The sequence below is a fragment of the Alosa alosa genome, chromosome 24 (genome assembly GCF_017589495.1).
Source record: "Alosa alosa isolate M-15738 ecotype Scorff River chromosome 24, AALO_Geno_1.1, whole genome shotgun sequence".
In the NCBI taxonomy this organism is placed as follows: Eukaryota; Metazoa; Chordata; class Actinopteri; order Clupeiformes; family Clupeidae; genus Alosa; species Alosa alosa.
The window spans coordinates 25,021,822-25,048,594 of NC_063212.1; the positions used below are offsets into that span (position 1 = coordinate 25,021,822).

General features: G+C 45.2%; 1 protein-coding gene across 1 annotated transcript in view; it reads left to right on the forward strand.

Moving 5' to 3' along the window:
- Window positions 1–26,773, forward strand: part of LOC125289324 (neurexin-2-like) — an 836,342-nt gene that overhangs the window by 247,120 nt on the left and 562,449 nt on the right. The window contains 1 exon segment of the mRNA XM_048236077.1: window positions 8,574–8,603. Within this exon segment, the coding sequence (XP_048092034.1) occupies window positions 8,574–8,603 (30 nt within the window).

The window sequence follows — 26,773 nt, forward strand, 5'->3', positions numbered from 1 at the left end:
TTTACATGAACTCTTTAACCAGACGCTTTTATCTAAAGTGAAAATGGACATCTGAACACCTATACTGTAGACACACACTCGTTTACATAAACTCTTTAACCAGACGCTTTTATCTAAAGTGAATGTGGACGCCTGAACACCTTTACTGTGAAGTGAATGTGGACGCCTGAACATAGACTTGTGTACATGCACACTGATTTCACTACCCAGCTGGTCTCATGTCCATTTGTGAGCGTGTTCAGACCATATTCATGTCGTTTGTGTGTGTGGGGGTGTGTGTGTGTGTGTGTGTGTGTGGCGTGTATGTGTGAACATGTCTGTGTGTGTGTGTGTGTGTGTGTGTGTGTGTGTCTGTGTGTGGTTGTGTCTATCAGTGTACGTGTGTATGGGTGTGTGTATGTATTGTCCATCCCTAATGAGCCTTACAGACCGGCCCTGTGTTGTCTGTGTGTGTGTGTGTGTGTGTGTGTGTGTGTGTGTGTGTGTGTGTGTATGCACTGTCCTCACCACTGTGGGCATGACTCCTGGCGGAGTTTAGTCTGAGCAGGGCACACTCTGACAAGCCCCACCTGCTACTAACACTTCATCTGGACATCACATCAGTTACTAGTTCATTATAAGTCAGTGTAAAGTTCTCAGTAGTGTTTTTCTGCATCGGTTACTAGTTCATAATAAGCTAGTGTAAAGTTCTTAGTAGTGTTTTTCTGTTTGTCTGCAGGAATGTGGAGCTAAAAGTCCATAAAGCGTACAGTAGGTGCTGACCTCGTGGCTACATTTAGTACGGTCATTATGACACCCACATCTGCTCTTTGTGTGTGTGTGTGTGTGTGTGTGTGTGTGTGTGTGTGTGTGTGTGTGTGTGCATTTTCATACCAAGACACCAGGAACCTGATGATAAATGAACAACTGGCCAGTGTGTCCCTGTTGGCGGCCGCTCCTGCTGCTGTGTCCATCTAATGGGCTTCGGGAGTGTTGAGTGTGTAACAGCAGCATATGCTGGGCTTTACGGCCGGGGGGGGGTGCCATATGCTGCCCAGGGCCCTGGAGGAGCCCGCTGGGGGGACATGCCACCACCCAGAGCCCCTGCTGACCAGGCACGCCCCCTCAACTAGCACCACAGCTGGACCAATGAATGCAGCCCGAGGGGTTAAGATGGAGAGGCCTTGGAGATGGAGATGGTGTTAGTGATGGAGATGGAGATGGTGTTAGTGATGGAGATGGTGTTAGTGATGGAGATGGTGTTAGTAATGGAGATGGAGATGGTGTTAGTGATGGAGATGGTGTTAGTGATGGAGATGGTGTTAGTGATGGAGATGGAGATAGTGTTAGTGATGGAGATGGTGTTAGATGGAGTTGGTGTTAGTTAAAGGCTCTGGATCTCCTCTCTGTCTCTTGGGCCCTTATACTGTGTATCTCTCCATCTATCTTTCTCTCTCTCTCTCTCTCTCTCCCTCCCTCTCTCTCTCCCTCTCTCTCTCTCTCTCTCTCTCTCTCTCTCTCTCTCTCTCTCTCTCTCTCTCTCTCTGCCCTTCTCTGTCTTTCGCTCTGTGCCATCTGTTGTTGTGTGTCCTCTCCCCTCCTTCCACGTATTCTATTTTTAAACACTCATCCCCTATCTGTATGTACACACCGCCGCCGACTTGAGCTTCCAACGTTTTAAGCATCTTGAGCGACTTGAGCGTCAAGCAGAAAGTTGAAAGTAAGTCATGCTGCCACGTCAGAGCGTCCAAAGCTTCCCTGTACTTTTTTGACAAGCGTCCTTGACAGGGCGACCCGAGCTACTTTGGAAGCTCAAGTCGGTGGTGGTGTGTACGTACAATATCTCTCTCTCTTTCACTCTATTGTCTCTCTCACTATCTATCTATCTCTCTCACCATCTCTCTCTCACTCTCTCTCTCTCTCTCACTCTCACTATCTATCTATCTCTCTCACCATCTCTCTCTCTCACTATCTATCTCTCTCCTTCTCTCTATCCATCTGTCTGTCTGTCTCACCTCCCCCCTGCTTTCCCCTGCTCTTTTCTCCCTGGGGACTTTTATTTTGACGTGCCTAAGGAAGATGCTAACTGTTTATAGAGTGGCTTTTATTTTGACGTGCCTAAGGAAGATGCTACCTGTTAACAGAGTGGCTTTTATTTTGACGTGCCTAAGGAAGATGCTAACTATTTACAGAGTGGCTTTTATTTTGACGTGCCTAAGGAAGATGCTACCTGTTTACAGAGTGGCAGACATCTGTTTAATCATTACGTGGGATTTATCCCTCTTTCTGCTAAAGGGTGTGTATCCACACAAGGATTCTGTATATATATATATATATATATATATATATATATATATGTATGTGTGTGTAAGCAGCTAGCATATTTGACTGTAAGATGTGACTTGTCATCCGCCTTGTCATCTGCAGGCAATCAGGCCTGATGATATGCATTACATGCAGTGATAGTAATGCATTCATCTCTGGTTGATTTTTTAGACATGGGAGGTAAAGTGTGTGTGTGTGTGTGTGTGTGTGTGTGTGTGTGTGTGTGTGTGCGTGCGTGTTTGGGTATTTGTGCACTCTCAGCTATGTTAGGTTAGTATGTTTGTAAATGTCAAATGTGGCTGAATGTTATTTCTGGAGAGAGAGAGAGAGAGAGAGAGACTGAGCGATGTCACAGTGTGTGACACACATAAACACACACACACACAGACACACAGACACACACACCCAGTTGGCTGGTGAGCCAGCTGCAGCTGCTGTTCAGTAGACAGAAAGCTCTGCGTGTGTATCATGCACGACCACCCTAATGGCAGAATTATGACCGCCTTCCATCTGTCACTCACACATTTGGCCAATCACAGAAACCCATTTGTGTTCCGTCTCCACACACGGCACACTGATTCGCAAAGACTCTGCCGGCCAGAGGACTCGGTTTCTCTCGGCTCCGTCAAGGTCATTTGAAAGGCAGCTGAGGCCCACTCCTGTCTGTCACTGTCATAAAGCCCACTGTCTGGCGGCCATTAGTGTGTGTGTGTGTGTGTGTGTGTGTGTGTGTGCGTGCGTGCGTGCGTGTGTGTGTGAGTGTGGTGTGAGAGCTTTTGCCTGTGTGAGTGAGTGTGTGTGTGTGTGTGTGAGAGTGAGGTGGGAGAGCTTTTGTCTGTGTGTGTGTGTGTGTGTGTGTCTGTGTTTAAAGCTCTGGTTTGTTTCTGAAGGTCTGGTTCTCAGAGGAGCTTGGACATACATGTTGTATAGCGGTAGCCATCTCTGTCTATCGCAGACATACCGTACAATTTCAAATAACAGCCCGGGCTTTTATTTTCCAAAATCGCCAAACTGCGCCAGCTTGCATTTGAGACCACTGTCTATATCAGACAGACCTTATATTCCTTTCACTCAAAACTTTTCCTCTGCAAAGATGGGAAATATTATCGAATTAATTATTTCAAACACGCTGAATGACTTCCCATATGAGCCTACTTGGATCAAAACCGTTCAGGAATTATTTGAGCAAATATGGGATGTGTGTAATGTTTTATTCATCCTGTCTGGTCGGGACGAATTAAACATACAGTTTCTTCCGAATTTTGGCAGCTTAAATTTCAAATCAGTTATGTCACTTTGTCACCATGGTGGTACTGAAAGAAACACATTTAAAAAAAAAAGATTGTGAAACATTGTTTGTGTTTGAAGTTTTACGGTACATGTTTTATAATGGTAGTTTTACGGTACATGTTGTATAATGGTAGTTTTACGGTACATGTTGTATAATGTTAGTAGTCTCTCCTGTTGTTTTTATTTGAAGTTTTACGGTACATGTTGTATAATGGTAGTAGTCTCTCCAGTTGTTTTTATTTGAAGTTTTACGGTACATGTTGTATAATGGTAGTTTTACGGTACATGTTGTATAATGGTAGTTTTACGGTACATGTTGTATAATGTTAGTAGTCTCTCCAGTTGTTTTTATTTGAAGTTTTACGGTACATGTTGTACAATGGTAGTTTTATGGTACATGTTGTATAATGGTAGTTTTATGGTACATGTTGTATAATGGTAGTTTTACGGTACATGTTGTATAATGGTAGTAGTCTCTCCAGTTGTTTTTATTTGAAGTTTTACGGTACATGTTGTATAATGGTAGTTTTATGGTACATGTTGTATAATGGTAGTTTTACGGTACATGTTGTATAATGGTAGTAGTCTCTCTAGTTGCTTTTTATCTGAAGTTTTACGGTACATGTTGTATAATGGTAGTTTTACGGTACATGTTGTATAATGGTAGTTTTACGGTGCATGTTGTATAATGGTAGTTTTACGGTGCATGTTGTATAATGGTAGTTTTATGGTACATGTTGTATAATGGTAGTTTTACGGTGCATGTTGTATAATGGTAGTTTTACGGTACATGTTGTATAATGGTAGTAGTCTCTCTAGTTGCTTTTTATCTGAAGTTTTACGGTACATGTTGTATAATGGTAGTAGTCTCTCTAGTTGCTTTTTATCTGAAGTTTTACGGTACATGTTGTATAATGGTAGTAGTCTCTCTAGTTGCTTTTTATCTGAAGTGTTACGGTGCATGTTGTATATAGTAGTCTCTTCAGTTGTTTTTATGTTCCATGTGGGTACAAAGAGTCATTTTATCACACAAGACGCTTATGAAAAGAGGGAAAGAAAGATATACAGACTGAAATAGAAATATGTACACATTGCATATCTGATGCACAAACTGAATGAATAGCAGACATAATTTAGCAGAGAGAGAGGGAAATATATAGATATTATATACTAAAGATAGCAAAGGTATTGGAGACATAATTTCAGTGGTGAGATATACTGACCTTGGATCTTTGTGTTATTCTTCAGGTTGTATTGAGAGTGTGTGTGTGTCTGTGTGTGTGTGTGTGAAATCTGAGTATCAGATTAAGTCCTCTGCATCAGTTGTGCATCAGAGAAATAACCAAAGTAAATGAAGCCCATAAACTCAGAGGATCCTTTGAGGATGTAAAGATGGCTGTTGTCATCAGGTCTGATGGTCTACTTTGGGACTCCTTCAGAGATACCCACTTCTCCTCTCCTCCTCTCCTCCTCTCCTCCTCTCCTCCTCTCTTCTCCTCCTCTCCTCCTCTCCTCTCCTCCTCCTCGCCTCCTCTCCTCTCCTCCTCCTCTCCTCTCCTCCTCTCCTCTCCTCCTCTCCTCCTCTCCTCTCTTTCATATTCCTCATCTTTATTCCTCTTCTTTTCATCCATGTTGACTCTCTCTCTTTTATTTCCGTTTCCCACTTCCCCCCAGCCCGTGGTGTCATTGGTCCTTTTTGTGAGCACATCGTTGCCAGGCAGTCTCATTGTTGTCAGGCCTCATCTCCATGACGGCGAGCATCGTCATCTCCGGGCGCGGTGGTGTAACCATCTTGAGGAGCAGCTGCTCGTTCGGTCCAGCAAAGAGCAGCTAAAACCAGCTACCAGCATAAGCTGGGATGGTACAAGTAGAGGTAATACATACACATACTATTAATATACACTCACACATATATACTGAACTCTCTCTCTCTCTCACACACACACACACACACACACACACACACACACACAGCGAGATGAGATGTGTCGCTCAGTTCATCTAAGTGATAAGAGGATGTTGAGGAGGAGGAGGAGGAGGAGGAGGAGGAGGAGGAGGAGGAATGTTGCCCCAGTCAGATTAGGATTCCTGCAGCACATGCTGATGCTGTCCCCACTGCTCACCAGAGAGAGTGTGTTAGCCATGCTATCACTTCTATTATCTAACACAATCACACACACACACACACACACACACACACACACACACACACACAGCAGAGAGAGTGTGTTAGTCATGCTATCACTTCTATTATCAAACAGCAAGGTCAGGGACCAGCTCCCAAAAGCACATTAGTGGACTCCGCTCACCTAGCTGTTGCAGCGTGTGCTGTGTCCTCCATCCAGATGAACTCAGCTTAGACATCAGCTCAGCTTGGATCGCTATGGAGACATCAGCTCGACTTGGATCGCTATGGAGACATCTTCACTCAGAGGATCACTATGCATTTTCTACGACAGTTTTAATGCTATTCGTTTCTGATCACCTGGCTGTATAAAGAGGTCGCATCAATTCACAATGACAGTCGATCATCATATCATATCATTCATAACCATCAATATGCAGAGGGGTTTTGTTTTTTACATTACTGTAGATGGCATAACAGGTACCAATGAAAGGCTGAACGAGTTAATGATTGTTGTATCACTCCAAGAATTTACTTACAATATGTATGAATGTATGGATGGATGGATGGATGGATGGATGGAGTGAATGTACTGTATGAAGTAAGGAAGACTAGATAATTGTCTGTCTGTATCAGTGTTCCCGCCTGTATGCATATGATTGCAGTAGCCTCCAGTGCATCCATCAGCTCTTCAGTGCATCCATCAGCTCTTCAGTGCATCCATCAGCTCTTCAGTGCATCGTTCCTCTGACTGATCTGTATTCCCATGTGGCTGTCTGCATCATCGCAGAGAATTGGACCCCCATCACACAATTACAGATCCAGTAGGCATTAACACGCACGCACGCACGCACACACGCATGCACGGACACACACACACACACACACACACACACACACACACACACACACTGCCCTAATGTTCTCCACTAATGATGGATCTGCTGAGGTGAGCGCATTAGCCAACTGTACACATGGTGTAATTAAAATGATGGATAAAAAGAGTGTGCAGTTTTGAAATATGAAAGTCGTTTTGTAACTGTGCTTACCTCAGTCCAGACGCTTCCTGGTTGGAAGTAATAGTGTCCGTGGGGCAGTGCTGGACACAGGCAAGGTGAAGTGAGAGTGTTCTAGAGTGTTCTATGCAGCTGTCAGAATTCCTCTTGTGGTAACTGTGAAAAAAAGGCTTTCTCATTCACCCGGCACGAGTCCGCTGAAGCAGTGTCATATTTCTCACCGTAGCTCTGAAGTGAATGTGACAGTCACGTCCAGAGGTCTCAAATGAATATGACATTTATGTGAAATGCATCAACCTAGCCTGACAAGAAAGAACAAACTCTGAGATTTCAGCATTTCAACGAAAAAAAAAAAAGCCACCGGTGAAGATGACAGAGCGTGTCAAATCCTGTTTATTTAGTAAATAGCATGTGGTTGTTCTTGTGTGTGTGTGTGTGTGTGTGTGTGTGTGTGTGTGTGTGTGATGTGTGTGTGTGTGTGTTTCTCAGATGAACAGTAAGATGCTGTGTGTGTGTGTGTGTGTGTGTGAAATGTGTGTGTGTGTGTTTCTCAGATGAACAGTAAGATGCTGTGTGTGTGTAAAATGTGTGTGTGTGTATGTGTTTCTCAGATGAACAGTAAGATGCTGTGTGTGTGTGTGTGTGTGTGTGTGTGTGTGTGTGTGTTTGCAAAATGTGTGTGTGTGCGTTTCTCAGATGGACAGTAAGATGCTGTGTGTGTGTGTGTGTGTGTGTGTGTGTAAAATGTGTGTGTGTGTTTCTCAGATGGACAGTAAGATGCTGCATGTGGCTGAATGCCCTGTGTGTACCAGCTGATAAGTGCCCGAGCTCAGTGCCAGGCGTCCGCCTGGAGAGGTGGACAGCGTTCACGGTGGCACTTTGAGGAGAATATCTTGTGACGTTAAGCAGCAAGATGTATTCTCGGGCTTGTGCAGCTTGTTTCTGCTGGCTTAAGCACTCTTTTAATACCTGCAGCCTGGGAGTCGATTGGATGTGTCAATCACGAGGCGTGCTGGCGGATTGAGATTCAGGGGGACTCTAGTAATCCTCTGTGCTTCCGTTTGTGTGTTGACACTTTTTTTATTTGATTTGATTTTTATTTTAAATCTCCTGCTGCCGTGTCCTCGTTTGGTTGGATTGGATTGCCGTTTGTCCTGCGCATTGGGCTCAGGCTGCTTGATTTGAACCCTTGACCCCTTGACCCCTCCGACCTTCCCCCTTTACCCTTTGTTATGCTTTGTGTGTGTCCCCCGTGTTGTGGGGCTGGCGTGAGGTTCCCAGAGTGCTGCTCAGTGACGCTGTAGGGCAGAGTCTAGAGTTAGAGTTAAAGGCCGAGAGTCCGTCCTGTGCCAAACAGTTCTGTGTGTGTTCCATTAGTGATCCAGAGAAAAAAAAAAGCATCGGGGTCCGCAATCGCCTGCCCAGGGGGTTGCACCGAGAGAAATGCTTTTTTTTTCTTCTACCCCCTACCCCCCCTATTCAACCCACTTGAGGTGTTTGCTTGTTTTTCTCTCTCTCTCTCTCTCTCTCTCTCTCTCTCTCTCTCTCTCTATTTTGTTAATTTTCTCTCTCTCTCTCTTTGTTTGTCTTTTACTTTCTCTCTAATTCTTATTTTTTCTGTATCTTTCTCTCTCTCTCTCTCTCTTTCTCTCTCTCTCTCTCTGTCTTTCTCTCTCTCTCTGTTTTTCTTTGAGTTGAACTCCGACATCCATGTGTGCCCTGGGATGTCTGTCACAAACTGCAGTCCAACGTTGTGACAATGCTTTCTTTCCTCCCGTGCTTTTTATGACCTTCCTTTTTCCTTTCTTTCTTTTTTTCTTTCTGTTCTTTCCTTCAAGGTCTGGCGCACCTGACGTTAAACAGCCAAGGTACGGGTCCATTCACTCTTTGGTTCTTTTTATTAAAAAAAAACACCCCCAGACACTTCTTCCCCCCTGTCTTCTATCAACTCATTTTTTTTTTGTCCACATTTTTCATCCCTCACTTTTTCCTCCTCCTCCTCCTCCTCCTCCTACTTCCTGTGTCAATGTTACCTGTCTCATGGCCTCGCTGTCTTTTATATATCACTCCTCCTTCCTCTCCTCCCTCTCTCTCTGTCATGTTCCTCCTGTTTTGGTTGTCTTCCTCTCCTCTTCCTCCTCTCCTCTTCCTCTCCTCTGTCCATTGTATGTTCCTCGTGCTCTATTACCCCCCATGTCTGTCATCCTCTCCTGTCTTCGTCCATCACCACCCCCGGCGGTTGACCTTTGACCTTCGACCCCTTCGACTGAAGGTAACGCTTTTCCGCTCTCTCTCTCTCCTATGTGCTTGGGTTGGTAAAGAGTTGTGTACACTGTGTCATGTTGACATGCTGAAACTGTGATGTGACCCAGGGGAAAGGTGAAAGGTGAGAGGTGACGCCAACCCCTGGGTTTTAAAGAATAAAAAACTGAGGTGAAGACATAGAGGGGTGACTCTGCATGCGTGTTCAGAATGCACAGAGGTGGCTACACTCTGCGTCATTCTCATTGTTTGGCATATGTGTAGTAGATACAAGTGTTCATATGATGCTCAGCGCTGGAGCCTCTAAGAAAGTGTGCTGCTAGGCTAGCTGAAAACCCCCAATCTGTTGCATCATGTGGTTGGAAGATTTACAGACAAGCTGTTTGCTATATGTCTTTTGGTACTGTTTTATCTCTCTCTATCTCCCTCCTTCCCTCTCTACCTCTCTCTTTCATGTTCTCTCTCTCTACACACACACACACACACACACACACACACACACACAGACTCAGAGTCTCTTTAGTCTGTCCATGGAGAGCTACCCTGCTCTCTGAGCGACCTTTATCTGTGATAACACAGACACACACATGCGCACGCGTGCGCCCCCATTGCATCTCCAGTGGCCCGGCTGGGTTAGGAAGTTTGCAGGTACGGCCTGGATGCTGAGTAGAGATTGGCCAGGGACCGCTCTGACCTTTGCTTAAAGCAACACGCTGTGCTGAGTGCCACCGCCCAGCCTAGCTCAGATTTACACAGCAGCACTGCACTGCAGAGGGCCTCCAGAGGGCCACACTTAACGCTTCACAGACTCAACACAAACACTCCAAATACAAACCTCCAGTGCAACAACAACAACAACAACAACAACAGCAGCAACAACAACAACAGCAACAACAACAACAACAACAACAACAACAACAACAACAATAACAACAACAGCAACAACAACAACAAACAAAGCTTTGCAAAGCTTCATCATCGCAACCAAACAGAAATTTGTTTTTGCTAAGCTTGTTTTTGCTTCCTCAAACTGCATGAAATGCACAAATAATGAGCTGCACCTGGCCCTGTGCAGGCTGCACCAGGCCTCCGCGTCCCCTAGGCCGGCCTCATCTCCATGTAAGTAAGCCATTTCTGGCTGTCAGGGACGCACGGCGACTCTTGAGAGGAAGCAGCAGGTCACTAAAACACCAGAGCCAGAGATGTGTTTACCAGCGAGCGAGTGAACGAGCGAGCGAGCAGCACGAGTCAGCCACAGATTATTTTAACATACTCCACCAGCAACACACACACACACACACACACACACACGTTGATTCCACTGCCGCTCCTTGTGTCCCAAATCTGCTCATATCAATGCAGGGGCGTCTCTGTCGATGACATTTTGATTTCTCTTTGGTCTGTTTACCTAAAGCTACTTGGCTAGCTGTGTATTCTCGCCGCGCACATACACACACACACACACACACACACACACACACACACACACATGGGAAGCGTGCCGGCGCAGGACAGCACAGGGGAGGATAATTGGACGCACGGCAGGAATGGAAAATCGGGCATTAGTGGCGTTTTCCTCTCCAGCACTCTATCTGCAGCCCCCCGCCTGCCGTCCACTATCCCAGAGATCAAGAGATCAGTGGAGAGACCTCTCCGTCAAGGGGGCTGGGGGCTGTAATGCACTTTCGTTTGTTGATTTGTGTTTGTTTATTTTTTTCTTCCTGTTTGCAGACACACACACACACACACACACACACACACACACACACACACACACACACACACACACACACACACACACACACACACACACACATACACACAGACAATAGATACTGACACAAATGCAGACACACACACACAAATACAGACATATGCATGCAAGAGGTACATTAGTATACTTTTCAGATGGGAAACACTTGTCTTGGCCAGAGCATCATAGTTACCCTCACAAACAGCACAAAGTCAGCAAAAGAAAGCTAAGTTTCCCCCCTGGTTAATAGGTGAACACAAAGCCCCGCACATCCAGCAGAAAGCTAAGTTTCCCCCCTGGTTAATAGGTGAACACAAAGCCCCGCACATCCAGCAGAAAGCAACTGCAGAGCAGGCATCCCTGAAAGTAGCAATCAAAGGCCGACCCAGTGGGGCCGAGCAGGTGATCTGGCTCTGTTGAATCAGAACCTCCTCTTGTAGGCCCAATATTGATCTGCCTTATTCAATATGGTTGTTGGCACACGTGGTTGATGGAGAGACGTCTTGGATGGGCCAAATCGATAAACTTGTTTGGTGGAGGAATAAAGCAAAGGACTTAAGTGAAGTGAATGACGCAGTTTTCAATTGGAATTTCCAACCACCATTGTCAGCACCCTAGCCTCGCTCTGCGCTGAATAGGTGTGTGTTTGAGCACACATAGGTGTGTGCGTGTGAGAGAGAGAGAGAGAGAGAGTGTGTGTAGAGGAGAAAAAAGGAAATAATAGAGGCAGGACAAGAGGAGGAGTGGAAAGAAGGATGATATTGAAGAATGCTATTAAAATTGTCTCCTTAATTCCAAATGGAGACACCGTTGACCAAGTAGACTCCAGTGTAGTTAAGGGCAGGTAACAACTTGAGGCTGGCTTGCAAAGAATGGTTCTTTATTCTGGATGTAACAACATTGTTCTGATAAGCCTGTTGTATGCACAGCACAGCACAGTGTTGCAAGGTGAAGCCAAGTTAATGAACTGAAGCAAAGATCTAGGAAACCTGGCTAATTATAGTACCAGAATATACATTCACGTCTGGGGTCAAATTGGAGGGGCAGGTAGTGATATAGCCTTATTAAATTAAGACGTCTCTTGTGGGGAACAAATAGTTAGGTACACCATTAGCTATTGTAAGGTGACAAAATTCTGTCTGCTTACAATAAATGTCCTGACATACAGAAAACCACTAAAATCTAACAATATAGAGGCAGAACGAGAGGAGGATGATATAGAGGAAGGCAAGAGGAGGAGAGGAAAGGAGGATGATATAGAGGACAAGAGGAGGAGAGGAAAGGAGGATGATATTTATTTGATTTGCATTGAGCTCAATGAGCAACAAACCAGCTAATAGGCTAGCTGAAATAACACCATGCCAATCTCTAGGTATGGTGAAGGGTATGTGATGATGTGGGGCTATTTTAATTCCAAAGGCCAAAGTAACTTTATCAGGATGCACAGTATTCTGGATCCATGAAATAACTGGCCTTTAAAAATAAAAATCTGTCTCTCTATGGGAATTTAACATAGGGGTGGCAATACTTATGACCCCTGTATTTTAAGGAAGAACATTTATTTATTTATGATACATTATTCATTCACTAAGAAAATTGGTGTCCTTAAAGGTTAGATATTTCCTCATTTTTCACTTAAGGCATTAAGATCAATTTCCAAAAGATGATTTTATATTCCTCTTTTCAGTCAACTTTAGCATGGGTGCCAACACTTTTGGCCATCACTGTAGAGGCAGAACGAGAGGAGGAGAGGAAAGGAGGATGATATAGAGGACAAGAGGAGGAGAGGAAAGGAGGATGATATAGAGGACAAGAGGAGGAGAGGAAAGGAGGATGATATAGAGGACAAGAGGAGGAGAGGAAAGGAGGGTGATGCAGAGGACAAGAGGAGGAGAGGAAAGGAGGGTGATGTAGAGGACAAGAGGAGGAGAGGAAAGAAGGATGATGTAGAGGACAAGAGGAGGAGAGGAAAGAAGGATGATATAGATGACAAGAGGAGGAGAGGAAAGAAGGATGATATAGAGGACAAGAGGAGGAGAGGAAATGAGGATGATATAGAGGAAGGCAAGAGGAGGAGAGGAAAGGAGGATGATATAGAGGACAAGAGGAGGAGAGGAAAGGAGGATGATATAGAGGCAGGACAAGAGGAGGAGAGGAAAGGAGGATGATATAGAGGACAAGAGGAGGAAAGGAAAGGAGGATGATATAGAGGACAAGAGGAGGAGAGGAAAGGAGGATGATATAGAGGCAGGACAAGAGGAGGAGAGGAAAGGAGGGTGATATAGAGGAAAAGAGGAGGAAAGGAAAGGATGATGATATAGAGGACAAGAGGAGGAGAGGAAAGGAGGATGATATAGAGGACAAGAGGAGGAGATGAAAGGAGGGTGATGTAGAGGACAAGAGGAGGAGAGGAAAGGAGGATGATATAGAGGACAAGAGGAGGAGAGGAAAGGAGGATGATATAGAGTACAAGAGGAGGAGAGGAAAGGAGGATGATATAGAGGACAAGAGGAGGAAAGGAAAGGAGGATGATATAGAGGACAAGAGGAGGAGAGGAAAGGAGGATGATATAGAGTACATACAGAAAGTATTCACAGCGCTTCACTTTTTTCAGTCCGTTATGTTACAGCCTTATTCCAAAATGGATTCAATTAATTTTTTCCCTCAAAATTCTACACATTTGTTTCAAAACTTGTTTCATGACAACATGAAACAAGTTTTAGTAACACTTTACTTGACAGTAACTCTAACTCTGACAGTTACTCTAACCCTAAAACTAACCCTAACTTGTTATGACAAAAACCGAATGACACTTAATGACACCTAACTTGTTATGACAAAAACCGAATGACACTTAACTCATTGAGTGCCAAAAACATAATATTAAGTTTTTCCTTCCCATGCGTTGAGTGCCAAAAGCGTAATATTAAGTTTTTAGCTTTTTTTTTTAAATTACGAAACTAGACACTCTAGCACACCTTATATGTGATTTTGGAACTCTGTGATGAATGGAAATGAAATATATGATGATCGAAAATTCATGAAAACACACAATCTGCACATTTTATCTGGACATTTTATCATAACTCGTTGCCGCTTTGGTCAATAATCAGTGACGATGCACGCCTGGGTCAAAACCAGGCCATTTTCATGGGTCTATCACTAGGTGGCAGTCTCGCCAGGTCTCACTGATCACTTTCGAAAGTTTACAGGCAACACTTCATATTTCATGAAAGACGGAAATCTCCATTTCTAGAAAAAAAAACACGCATTTTGATGAAAACTAGCCACTGTTTAGTTTGGGATTTCTCAGGAACAGAGGTGTGTAGAAATACACGGTTTACACCCACTGAGAGCTTAAAGTCTCACCTTTTAAACGAGCCATTGTATGTGTTCATAGCTATAACACAGAATATGCTGTGGCTGTACAAATATCATCAACAATGGTCTAGATTGCTGGCACTCTAGGACAAAGCTTCCGAAAACAGCTTGGCATTCAATGAGTTAATGACAGACGTTTATAATTGTTTATGACACGTTCATGACAGTGTCATGTTACTCTTATGTTGATACTGTCAAGTAAAGTGTAACCCAATTTTTGTTTTTTTAAATGTTTGCAAATTTATTAGAAATAAAGAGTGAAAATATAAAATTATAAGTATTCACAGCCTTTGCTCAATTCTTTGTTGAGACACCATTGGCAGCAGTTACAGCCTCAAGTCTTTTGGAATATGAAGCCGCAAGCTTGGCACACCTATCTTTGGGCAGTTTTGCCCATTCCTCTTTACAGAACCTCTCGAGCTCCATCAGGTTGGATGGGGAGCGTTGGTGCACAGCCATTTTCAGATCCCTCCAGAGATGTTCAATAGGATTTAAGTCTGGACTCTGGCTGGGCCAAGGAAATGTAGTTGTCCTGAAGCCACTCCTTCAATATCACCATTGGCAGCAGTTACAGCCTCAAGTCTTTTGAAATATGAAGCCGCAAGCTTGGCACACCTATCTTTGGGCAGTTTTGCCCATTCCTCTTTACAGAACCTCTCGAGCTCCATCAGGTTGGATGGGGAGCGTTGGTGCACAGCCATTTTCAGATCCCTCCAGAGATGTTCAATAGGATTTAAGTCTGGACTGGCTGGGCCAAGGAAATTTAGTTGTCCTGAAGCCACTCCTTCAATGTCTTGGCTGTGTGCTTAGGGTCATTGTCCTGTTGAAAGATGAACCGTCGCCCCAGGAGCATTCTGGAGCAGGTTTTCATCCAGGATGTCTCTGTACATTGCTGCATTCATCTTTCCCTCAATCCTGACTAGTCTCCCAGTTCCAGCATCTGAAAAACATCCCCACAGCATGATGCTGCCACCACCATGCTTTACTGTAGGGATGGTATTGGCCAGGTGAGGAGCGGTGCCTGGTGTCCTCCAAACATAACGCTTGGCATTCACACCAAAGAGTCTTGTCTCATCAGACCAGAACATTTTGTTTCTCATGGTCTGAGAGTCTTTCAGGTGCCTTTTGGCAAACTCCAGGTGGGCTGCCATGTGCTTTTTACTAAGGAGTGGCTTCCATACAGGCCTGATTGGTGGAGTGCTGCAGCGATGGTCGTCCTTCTGGAAGGTTCTCCTTTCTCCACAGAGGAACCCTGGAGCTCTGTCAGAGTGACCATCGGGTTATTGGTCATCTCCCTGACTAAAGCCCTTCTCCCCCGATCACTCAGTTTAGAGGGACGGCCAGCTCTAGAAAGAGTCCTGGTGGTCTAAACTTCCTCCATTTATGGATGATGGAGGCCACAGTGGGACCAGCAGAAAATGTTCTGTACCCAGATCTGTGCCTTGAGACAATCCTGTCTCGGAGGTCTTTAAAGCAGCAGAAACTGTTCTGTACCCAGATCTGTGCCTCGAGACAATCCTGTCTCAGAGGTCTTTAAAGCAGCAGAAACTGTTCTGTACCCAGATCTGTGCCTCGAGACAATCCTGTCTCGGAGGTCTTTAAAGCAGCAGACAATGTTCTGTACCCAGATCTGTGCCTCGAGACAATCCTGTCTCGGAGGTCTTTAAAGCAGCAGAAAATGTTCTGTACCCAGATCTGTGCCTGGAGACAATCCTGTCTCGGAGGTCTTTAAAGCAGCAGAAAATGTTCTGTACCCAGATCTGTGCCTTGAGACAATCCTTTCTCGGAGGTCTTTAAATCAGCAGAAAATGTTCTGTACCCAGATCTGTGCCACGAGACAATCCTGTCTCGGAGGTCTTTAAATCAGCAGTAAATGTTCTGTACCCAGATCTGTGCCTCAAGACAATCCTGTCTCGGAGGTCTACAGACAATTCCTTTGACTTTATGCTTGTTTTGTGGTCTTTCCAAATCATGTCCAATCCACAGAATTTCCCACAGGTGGACTCAAATTAAGCTGTAGAAACATCTCAAGGATGATCAGTGGAAACAGAATGCACCTGAGCTCAATTTTGAGCTTAATCACAAAGGCTGTGAATACTTATCTACAAGTAATTTCTTCGTTTTTTTATTTTTAATATGTTTGCAAAAATCTCTAACAAACTTTTTTTAAGTTGTCATTATGGGGTATTATGTGTAGAATTTTGAGGAAAAAAATAAATTTCATCCATTTTGGAATAATGCTGTAACCTATACTTTCCGCATACACTGTAGAGGAAGGCAAGAGGAGGAGAGGAAAAGAGGATGATATAGAGGACAAGAGGAGGAGAGGAAAGGAGAATGATATAGAGGACAAGAGGAGGAGAGGAAAGGAGGATGATATTGAGGACAAGAGGAGGAGAGGAAAGGAGGATGACATAGAGGCAGGACAAGAGGAGGAGAGGAAAGGAGGATGATATAGAGGACAAGAGGAGGAGAGGAAAGGAGGATGATATAGAGGACAAGAGGAGGATAGGAAAGGAGTGTGATATAGAGGACAAGAGGAGGAGAGGAAAGGAGGATGATATAGAGGCAGGACAAGAGGAGGAGAGGAAAGGAGGATGATATAGAGGACAAGAGGAGAGGAAAGGAGGATGATATAGAGGACAAGAGGAGGAGAGGAAAGGAGGATGATATAGAGGCAGGACAAGAGGAGGAGAGGAAAGGAGGATGATATAGAGGACAAGAGGAGGAGAGGAAAGGAGGATGATATAGAGGCAGGACAAGAGGAGGAGAGGAAAGGAGGATGATATAGAGGACAAGAGGAGAGGAAAGGAGGATGATATAGAGGCAGGACAAGAGGAGGAGAGGAAAGGAGGATGATATAGAGGACAAGAGGAGAGGAAAGGAGGATGATATAGAGGACAAGAGGAGGAGAGGAAAGGAGGATGATATAGAGGACAAGAGGAGGAGAGGAAAGGAGGATGATATAGAGGCAGGACAAGAGGAGGAAAGGAAAGGAGGATGATATAGAGGACAAGAGGAGGAGAGGAAAGGAGGATGATATAGAGGCAGGACAAGAGGAGGAGGGAGGAGATGCCGATAGAGGTAGTGAGGAGAACAGGAAAAAGGGAGGAGAGGAGATGGATTGAGGAGAAGAAAGATGGAGGAGAAGAGAGAGAAATAGAGATAAAGAGCAGAGGAAAATGGGAGAAGAGAGGGAGGAAGGAAAGGGGATGGAGATAGTGGGAAAGAGGAGGAGAAAAGATGGATGGAGGAGAGGAAGAGAGGGGAGGAGAGGAAAAGAGGGGAGGAGATGGAGAGAGAAAGAGCAGAGGAAAAGAGGGGAGGAGAGGAAAAGAGGGGAGGAGATGGAGAGAGAAAGAGCAGAGGAAAAGAGGGGAGGAGAGGAAAAGAGGGGAGGAGAGGAAGAGAGAAAGAGCAGAGGAAAAGAGGGGAGGAGAGGAAGAGAGGGGAGGAGAGGAAGAGAGGGGAGGAGATGGAGAGAGAAAGAGCAGAGGAAAAGAGGGGAGGAGAGGACAGGAAAAGAGGGAGGAGATTAGATGGAGTGCAGTGAGGCTTAGACATGTGGTCTGTCGTCCACGTCCAAGGCTTCAGCCAGGTGTGTCTGCGTGTGTGTGTGTGTGTGTGTGTGTGTGCGGTGTGTGTGTGTGTGTGTGTGTGTGTGTGTGTGTGTCACATCCACGTCAGAGGCTTCGGCCAGGTGTGTCTGTGCTTCACACACGAAGAAATCAATGCTCCACACCTCACAGCAGCTTGCCCTTGAGTGACACAGAGGGCATTAACACACACACACATCATATACCCCAAACCAACACACATGCCCCAAACCAATAGCAATGCCCTCGTACCCAGCTGGCCTGTAATTGGTAGGTGTGAGATTTAAGGTAATACAAACTGCAGTGTAGTTCTTGGTCTTTAACTATATAAGAAACAATTAGTCTTTCTTTGTATGGGGAGATGAGATTGCTATTTGGCTAGACACTCACACACACACTCCTCTCTCAACAGTGTATCACAGTAGCCACACACACACACTCCTCTCTCAACAGTGTATCACAGTAGCCAGACAGCGTAGCCAGACAGATGGCAGACAAAAGAGGAAGTAGAAATGGTACAGCCTGACAGATGGGAGGTCCTGGCCAGTATAGGCTTACGGCAGCTAGGGATGACACACACTAGTCCAAGACCACACACACACACACACACTAGTCCCACACCACTAACACACACACAGACACACACACACACACACTAGTCCAACACCACTCACACACACTCTCACACACACACTAGTCCAACACCACTCTCATACACACACTAGTCCAACATCACACACACACCCACACTGGTCCAATACCACTCACACACACACACACACACACACACACTAGTCCAACACCACACACTGGTCTGGAGCCTGCTATACCAGCTACGACTGGTGTGCCGGTTGCAAAGCAGAAGCAGCAACGGCATCCAGAGCTTCAGCAATAAGTGCTGGACCTGCGCACACCATTACTATCTATGGAGCATGATAACGAGCACACCATTACTATCTATGGAGAATGATAACGAGCACACTATTACTATGATTACTTAGAATGATAATGAGCACACCATTACTATGATTACGAAATGATAATGAGCACACCATTACTATCTATGGAGAATGATAACGAGCACACCATTACTATGAGTACTTAGAATGATAACGAGCACACCATTACTATCTATGGAGAATCATAACGAGCACACCATTACTATCTATGAGAATGATAACGAGCACACCATTGCTATCTATGGAGAATGATAACGAGCACACCATTACTATGATTACTTAGAATGATAACGAGCACACCATTGCTATCTATGGATAATGATAACGAGCACACCATTACTACGATTACTTAGAATGATAACGAGCACACCATTACTATCTATGGAGAATGATAACGAGCACACCATGACTATCTATGGAGAATGATAACGAGCACACCATTACTATCTATAGAGAATGATAAAGAGGAGAATGATAAAGAACATACCATTACTATCTATGGAGAATGATAACGAGCACACCATGACTATCTATAGAGAATGATAAAGAGCATACCATTACTATCTATGGAGAATGATAACGAGCACACCATGACTATCTATAGAGAATGATAAAGAGCATACCATTACTATCTATGGAGAATGATAACGAGCACACCATGACTATCTATAGAGAATGATAAAGAACATACCATTACTATCTATGGAGAATGATAACGAGCACACCATTACTATCTATAGAGAATGATAAAGAACATACCATTACTATCTATGGAGAATGATAACGAGCACACCATGACTATCTATAGAGAATGATAAAGAGCATACCATTACTATCTATGGAGAATGATAACGAGCACACCATGACTATCTATAGAGAATGATAAAGAGCATACCATTACTATCTATGAAGAATGATAATGAGCACACCATGACTATATAAAATGATAAAGAGGAGAATGATAAAGAGCACACCATGACTATCTATAGAGAATGATAACGAGCACACCATTACTATCTATGGAGAATGATAACGAGCACACCATGACTATCTATAGAGAATGATAAAGAGCATACCATTACTATCTATGGAGAATGATAACAAGCACAACATGACTATCTATAGAGAATGATAAAGAGCATACCATTACTATCTATGAGAATGATAACGAGCACACCATGGCTATATATAATGATAAAGAGGAGAATGATAAAGAGCACACCATGACTATCTATAGAGAATGATAAAGAGCACACCATGACTATCTATGGAGAATGATAAAGAGCACACCATTACTATCTATAGAGAATGATAAAGAGGAGAATGATAAAGAGCACACCATGACCATCTATGGAGAATGATAACGAGCAAACCATTACTATCTATGGAGAATGATAACGAGCACACCATTACTATCTATGAGAATGATAACGAGCACACCCTTACTATCTATGGAGAATGATAACAAGCACAACATGACTATATATAATGATAAAGAGGAGAATGATAACGAGCACACCATGACTATCTATAGAGAATGATAAAGAGCACACCATGACTATCTATAGAGAATGATAAAGAGCACACCATGACTATCTATAGAGAATGATAACGAGCACACCATGACTATTTATAGAGAATGATAAAGAGCACACCATGACTATCTATGGAGAATGATAACGAGCAAACCATTACTATCTATGGAGAATGATAACGAGCACACCATTACTATGTTTATTTAGAATGATAACGAGCACACCATTACTATCTATGGAGAATGATAACGAGCACACCATTACTATGATTACTTAGAATGATAACGAGCACACCATTGCTATCTATGGATAATGATAACGAGCACACCATTACTCACGACATTTAGAATGATAACGAGCACACCATTACTATCTATGGAGAATGATAACGAGCACACCATGACTATCTATGGAGAATGATAACGAGCACACCATTACTATATATAATGATAAAGAGGAGAAGGATAAAGAGCACACCATGACTATCTATATATAATGATAAAGAGGAGAATGATAAAGAGCACACCATTACTATCTATGGAGAATGATAATGAACACACCATGACTATCTATAGAGAATGATAAAGAGCATACAATTACTATCTATGGAGAATGATAACGAGCACACCATTACTATGATTACTTAGAATGATAACGAGCACACCATTACTATCTATGGAGAATGATAACGAGCACACCATTACTATGATTACTTAAAATGATAACGAGCACACCATGACTATCTATAGAGAATGATAAAGAGCATACCATTACTATCTATGGAGAATGATAACGAGCACACCATGACTATATATAATGATAAAGAGGAGAAGGATAAAGAGCACACCATGACTATCTATAGAGAATGATAACGAGCACACCATGACTATCTATATATAATGATAAAGAGGAGAATGATAAAGAGCACACCATTACTATCTATGGAGAATGATAATGAACACACCATGACTATCTATGGAGAATGATAAAGAGGAGCATGTTAAAGCTTTAAGTGGGTTGGACCAGTTAGCCTATAGCTAGCCTATAGCAAAAAGGAAGCTGTAGGCTAACTGGTCGAACCCACTTCCAATGAATTATGCTAAGCTAGGCTAACAGTGTCAGACAGGGTTATTGCAAGCACAGAGAGGAGAAGGGTCTACATTCTCTTATCTATTTCTGGGGTAGACAGAAAATAAGCTCATTTACCTAAAACGTTGCCGTGTTCCTAGGCACGGCTAAAGTGTCCTTGAGCAAGGCACCTAACCCCTCAATGCTCCCCTAACTGTTGTTGATGCAGGCAGCTCTCATCATGGGGGGGGGATTAGTGTGTGCTTCACCTCACTGTGTGTTCACTGTGTGCTGTGTGTGTTTCACTAATTCACGGATTGGGATAAATGCAGAGACCAAATTTCCCTCACGGGATCAAATACTTATACTTATAGATATCCAGGCCTACATTTCATATCCAGGCCTACGTTTCATATCCAGGCCTACATTTCATATCCAGGCCTACGTTTCATATCCAGGCCTACATTTGGAGATGAAAGAGTTCCTGAAGAGCAGAGTGAAGCTAGCAATTCCCAAAGGCAGTATGGAGCTAGACCCTTCAGGGCTTAGTATGTTAGCAGCAGTATTATGAAATCGATTGGGTTTATGATGTGGGCTAGCGAAGAGAAGCGAGTTCAGGAGAAATGTGCTCATATTTTGTAGCTCTAGTGAATGTGTGAGTGAGCGGCAGTATTTTGTTATCAGCTGGAGGCTCTTGAGTGAGTTGTAGCGGCAGCCGTCAATGATAAAACACAAGGCGTAAACACCCACCAGTGTCTGCCGACGATTCATTGTTTTTCACCCGCAGTCGTTTGATAGATCTTTTATTTTGCTCTTTTTTGCTCTTTTGATCTTGTCAATGTGTGTTGCTCAAACATGCTAATGCTAAGATATCTATTATTTTCATAAGATTATTATTTTCCTCATGGCCTGGACATGTAAAACAATGTTGTTCTTCCTAATTCAGAACTTGGCCAGGCCAGGCCAAGTCGCTGGGCAGCGGATGCCTCCCCGCAGCTGTGTGTTGTTTGCCTATCGCATCCAATAAGCCCACTATGGTGAGACCTCACACACACACACACACACACACACACACACACGCACGCGCACACATACATCCAATAAGCCCACTATGGTGAGACCTCACACACACACACACACACACACACACACACACACATACATCCAATAAGCCCACTATGGTGAGACCTCACACACACACATACACACACACACACACACGCGCATACATCCAATAAGCCCACTATGGTGAGTCCCACACACACACACACACACACACACACACACACACACACACACACACACACACACACGCATACATCCAATAAGCCCACTATGGTGAGACCTCACACGCACACACATACATCCAATAAGCCCACTATGGTGAGACCTCACACACACACACACACACACACACACACACACGCACATACATCCAATAAGCCCACAAACAATCACACAAACCGCGTCTGCAGCACTCATAAATAACTAAACAAAACTGCACACACAGCCTAAAGTGGGGGATTAAATTGGGCAGGAAGTGTCTCATTGTGTGCCATCCGTGGGTCTGTCAGGCCACTTTAGCCCGAGGGTTTCTGACATTGCGCTGCTCCATGGTGACAGCAGAGAGCCAAGTAACCAAACTTTCCCCTGACGAGGCATTAGGCAATAGCAGTGAAACATCCAAATTGCAGCCAGCACTACCACACACATGCATCACCATTTAGTCACCCAGGGGTGTCCAGTGGGGCTAAATACAATAAATATCTCCCTGACATCGTCCAGATGGCTGTTTACGGTCAACAGTTTATCAGAGAGTAAAGGCCCTTCACATCAGGAACGATAACTAAAGATAACTAGAACTATAACGATAAAAGCGTCCACACTGACCAACGATAAGGAGCGATAACTGAAGATAACTAGAACAATAAAGATAAAAGCGTCCACACTGACCAACGATAAGGAGCGATAACTGAAGATAACTAGAACTATAACGATAAAAGCGTCCACACTGACCAACGATAAGGAACGATAACTGAAGATAACTAGAACTATAATGATAAAAGTGTCCACACTGACCAACGATAAGGAAACTCTCCTCATGTTGATGAATGTGATGGCTAAAATTTGATAGATTCTGATTGGCTGTCAGCTTTTTATTGTTCTCAAAATCGCTCTGAAAGTGATCCCCAACAATATCATGGTGAACGTGATCGTGAGAAAAAAGGGTGGAGAGAGAGAGAGAGAGGAGAGAGAGGGAGAGGGAGAGAGGGGTAGAGAGGGAGAGAGAGAGGAGAGAGAGGGAGAGGGAGGGAGAGGGAGGGATGAGGGTGAGAGGAGAGAGAGGATAAGAAGAGGATGAGAAGGGAGGGAGAGGGAGGGATGAGAGGGTGGAGAGGGAGAGAGATAGAGGGATGAGAGGGAGGGAGAGGGAGAGAGATGGAGGGATGAGGGGGAGGGTGGAGAGGGAGGGAGAGGGAGGGATGAGAGGGTGGAGAGGGTGGAGAGGGATGAGAGGGAGGGGAGGGAGAGGATGGAGGGATGAGAGGGAGGGAGAGGGAGGGAGAGGGAGGGAGAGGAGAGATGGAGGGATGAGAGGGTGGAGAGGGAGGGAGAGGGAGAGAGGGTGGAGAGGGAGAGAGAGAGGAGAGAGGAGGGGGAGAGGGAGAGAGGGTGGAGAGGAGAGAGAGAGGATGAGAGGGTGGAGTGGGAGAGAGAGAGGGTGGATAGAGAGGGAGAGGGAGAGAGGGTGGAGAGGGAGAGAGGGATAGGGATGAAAGGGTGGAGAGGGAGAGAGAGAGGGATGAGAGGGTGGAGAGAGAGAGGAGAGGAGAGAGGGGTGAGAGGGGAGAGAGGGAGGGATGAAAGGGTGGAGAGGGAGAGAGAGAGAGAGGGAGAGGGAGAGAGGGGAGGGAGGGAGGGAGGAGAGAGAGAGAGGAGAGGGAGATAGGGTGGAGAGGGAGAGAGAGAGAGGGATGAGAGGGTGGAGAGGGGGAGAGGAGGGATGAGAGGGTGGAGAGGAGAGAGAGAGAGGGATGAGAGGGGGAGAGGGAGGGAGAAGAGAGAGGGGGGAGAGGGAGAGAGGGTGGAGAGGGAGAGAGAGAGGGAATGAGAGGGAGGGAGAGGGAAGGAGAAGAGAGAGGAGGAGAGAGGATGAGGAGGGGGAGGGAGAAGAGAGAGGGAGGGAGAGAGAGAGGGATGAGAGGGAGGGAGAGGAGGAAGAGAGAGGAGGAGAGAGAGGGATGAGAGGGAGGGAGAGGGAGGGAGAGGGAGGGAGAAGAGAGAGGAGAGAGGGATGAGAGGGATGAGAGGGAGGGAGAGGAGAGAGGGAGAGAGGGATGAGAGGAGGGAGAGGGAGGGAGAGGGAGGGAGAAGAGAGAGGAGAGAGGGATGAGGTGGATGAGAGGAGGGAGAGGAGGAGAGGAGGAGAAGAGAGAGGAGAGAGGATGAGAGGAGGAGAGGGAGGGAGAAGAGAGAGGGATGAGAGGGAGGAGAGGGAGGGAGAGGAGAGAGGGATGAGAGGAGGAGAGGAGGAGAGGAGAGTAGAGGGACAGAGGGATGAGAGGAGAGGAGAGAGGGGGAGGGAGAGGAGAGGAGGAGAGAGAGAGGTGATGAGAGGGATGAGAGGAGGGAGAAGAGAGGGGAGAAGAGGGATGAGAGGGAGGGAGAAGAGAGAGGGGAGAGGGATGAGAGGGATGAGAGGGATGAGAGGGAGGGAGAGGGAGGGAGAAGAGAGAGGGAGGGAGAGAGAGAGGGATGAGAGGGAGGGAGAGGAGGAGAGGGAGGGGAGGAAGAGAGGAGAGAGGATGGGAGAGTGGATGAGAGGAGGGAGAGGAGAGAGAGATTTAGGGGGAGAGGAGGAGAGAGGAGAGGGAGGAGAGGAGAGGATGAGAGAGGAGGAGAGGGAGGAGAGGGAGGAGAAGAGAGATGAGAGAGGATGAGAGGAGGAGAGGAGGAGAAGAGAGAGGAGAGAGGGATGAGAGGGAAGGAGAGGGAGGGAGAAGAGAGAGGGATGAGAGGGAGGAGAGGGAGGGAGAGGAGAGAGGGATGAGAGGAGGAGAGGAGGAGAGGAGAGTAGAGGGACAGAGGGATGAGAGGAGAGGAGAGAGGGGGAGGGAGAGGAGAGGAGGAGAGAGAGAGGTGATGAGAGGGATGAGAGGAGGGAGAAGAGAGGGGAGAAGAGGGATGAGAGGGAGGGAGAAGAGAGAGGGGGAGAGGGATGAGAGGGATGAGAGGGATGAGAGGGAGGGAGAGGAGAGAGGGATGAGAGGGAGGGAGAGGGAGGGAGAGGAGAGGATGAGAGGGAGGAGAGGAGAGAGGGAGGGAGAGGAGAGAGATTGAGAGGGAGGAGAGGGAGGAGAGGAGGAGGAGAGAGGGATGAGAGGGAGGAGAGGGAGGGAGAGGGAGGGAGAGAGAGAGGATGAGAGGAGAGAGGGATGAGAGGAGAGAGGGTGGGAGAGGAGAGAGGGGGAGATTGATTTGAGGTCAGACGTTTGTTTTTGCACGCCAGTCAGTCAGCCCCATTTAGGAAACCTGACAGAGCAGACTCATATTCATCTCAAGACTACCTCACAAAACTCTCTTTCTTACACACACACACACACACACACACACACACACACACACCTAATACACACACACACGAATACACACACACACACAAATACACTTTGCAGAAAAACACCTTTAAAGGACACCAGGCAAGCTCTTGATGCTTTTTTTCTCTACTTAAACTCCCTCGCTTCGTCCAGCTCTTTTTCCTTTTCTTTTGCATCTTCTGTCATGGTTTCCGCTGCTTCTTTCACGTTCTCGCTGATTATACACACATTGCAACACCCTAGTGTTTCATGTTAGCCTCCCTCTGTGCTGTAAACTGATCCTGCTTCGTCGGCGGTAGGATACAACGAACTTTCTGCGTTATTCTTCCCACAGGCAGTAGGGGCGGTTAGAGCCTTCATTCGCTCTGTAATGAGTCATTAACTATATAAATTGACGACTACGAAGATGATTTAATTAACATGAAAACGCTGTTCGGTGTTCCTTTAACCCTCTATATTTACACGGCCGAGTTTATCTCGACAAGATTTAGTTTAAATAGGGTGTCATATTTTTCGTCACCTCCACTCCATTAGATGGCAGACATGTCATACGCCATCCCCGAAGTCCTAAAAGGTCATGCTTAAACAAAACTTTTGAGCTACAGCCAGCATTGAATCAAAAAGGCAATTTGAGCTAGTGTGGCGGTGAGCCAGTTTATCAGAGTCAACTTCACTTAGTATTTGCATTTAGATTATCGCCTAATGGCATCAAAAAAGTTTAACCTAAATGAAGTGTTGGGTCTTCTATTCGCGGGACCCTGATTCTGAAGGGGAATATCTGCCTTCAGAAAATGACGGTGATTTGTTTAGTGAGGTTTTTTATGTCCCTGCTTTGCAATGATGCAGCTGGACAAAGTGAGAGTTTAGCTTACACCAAGCACAAACG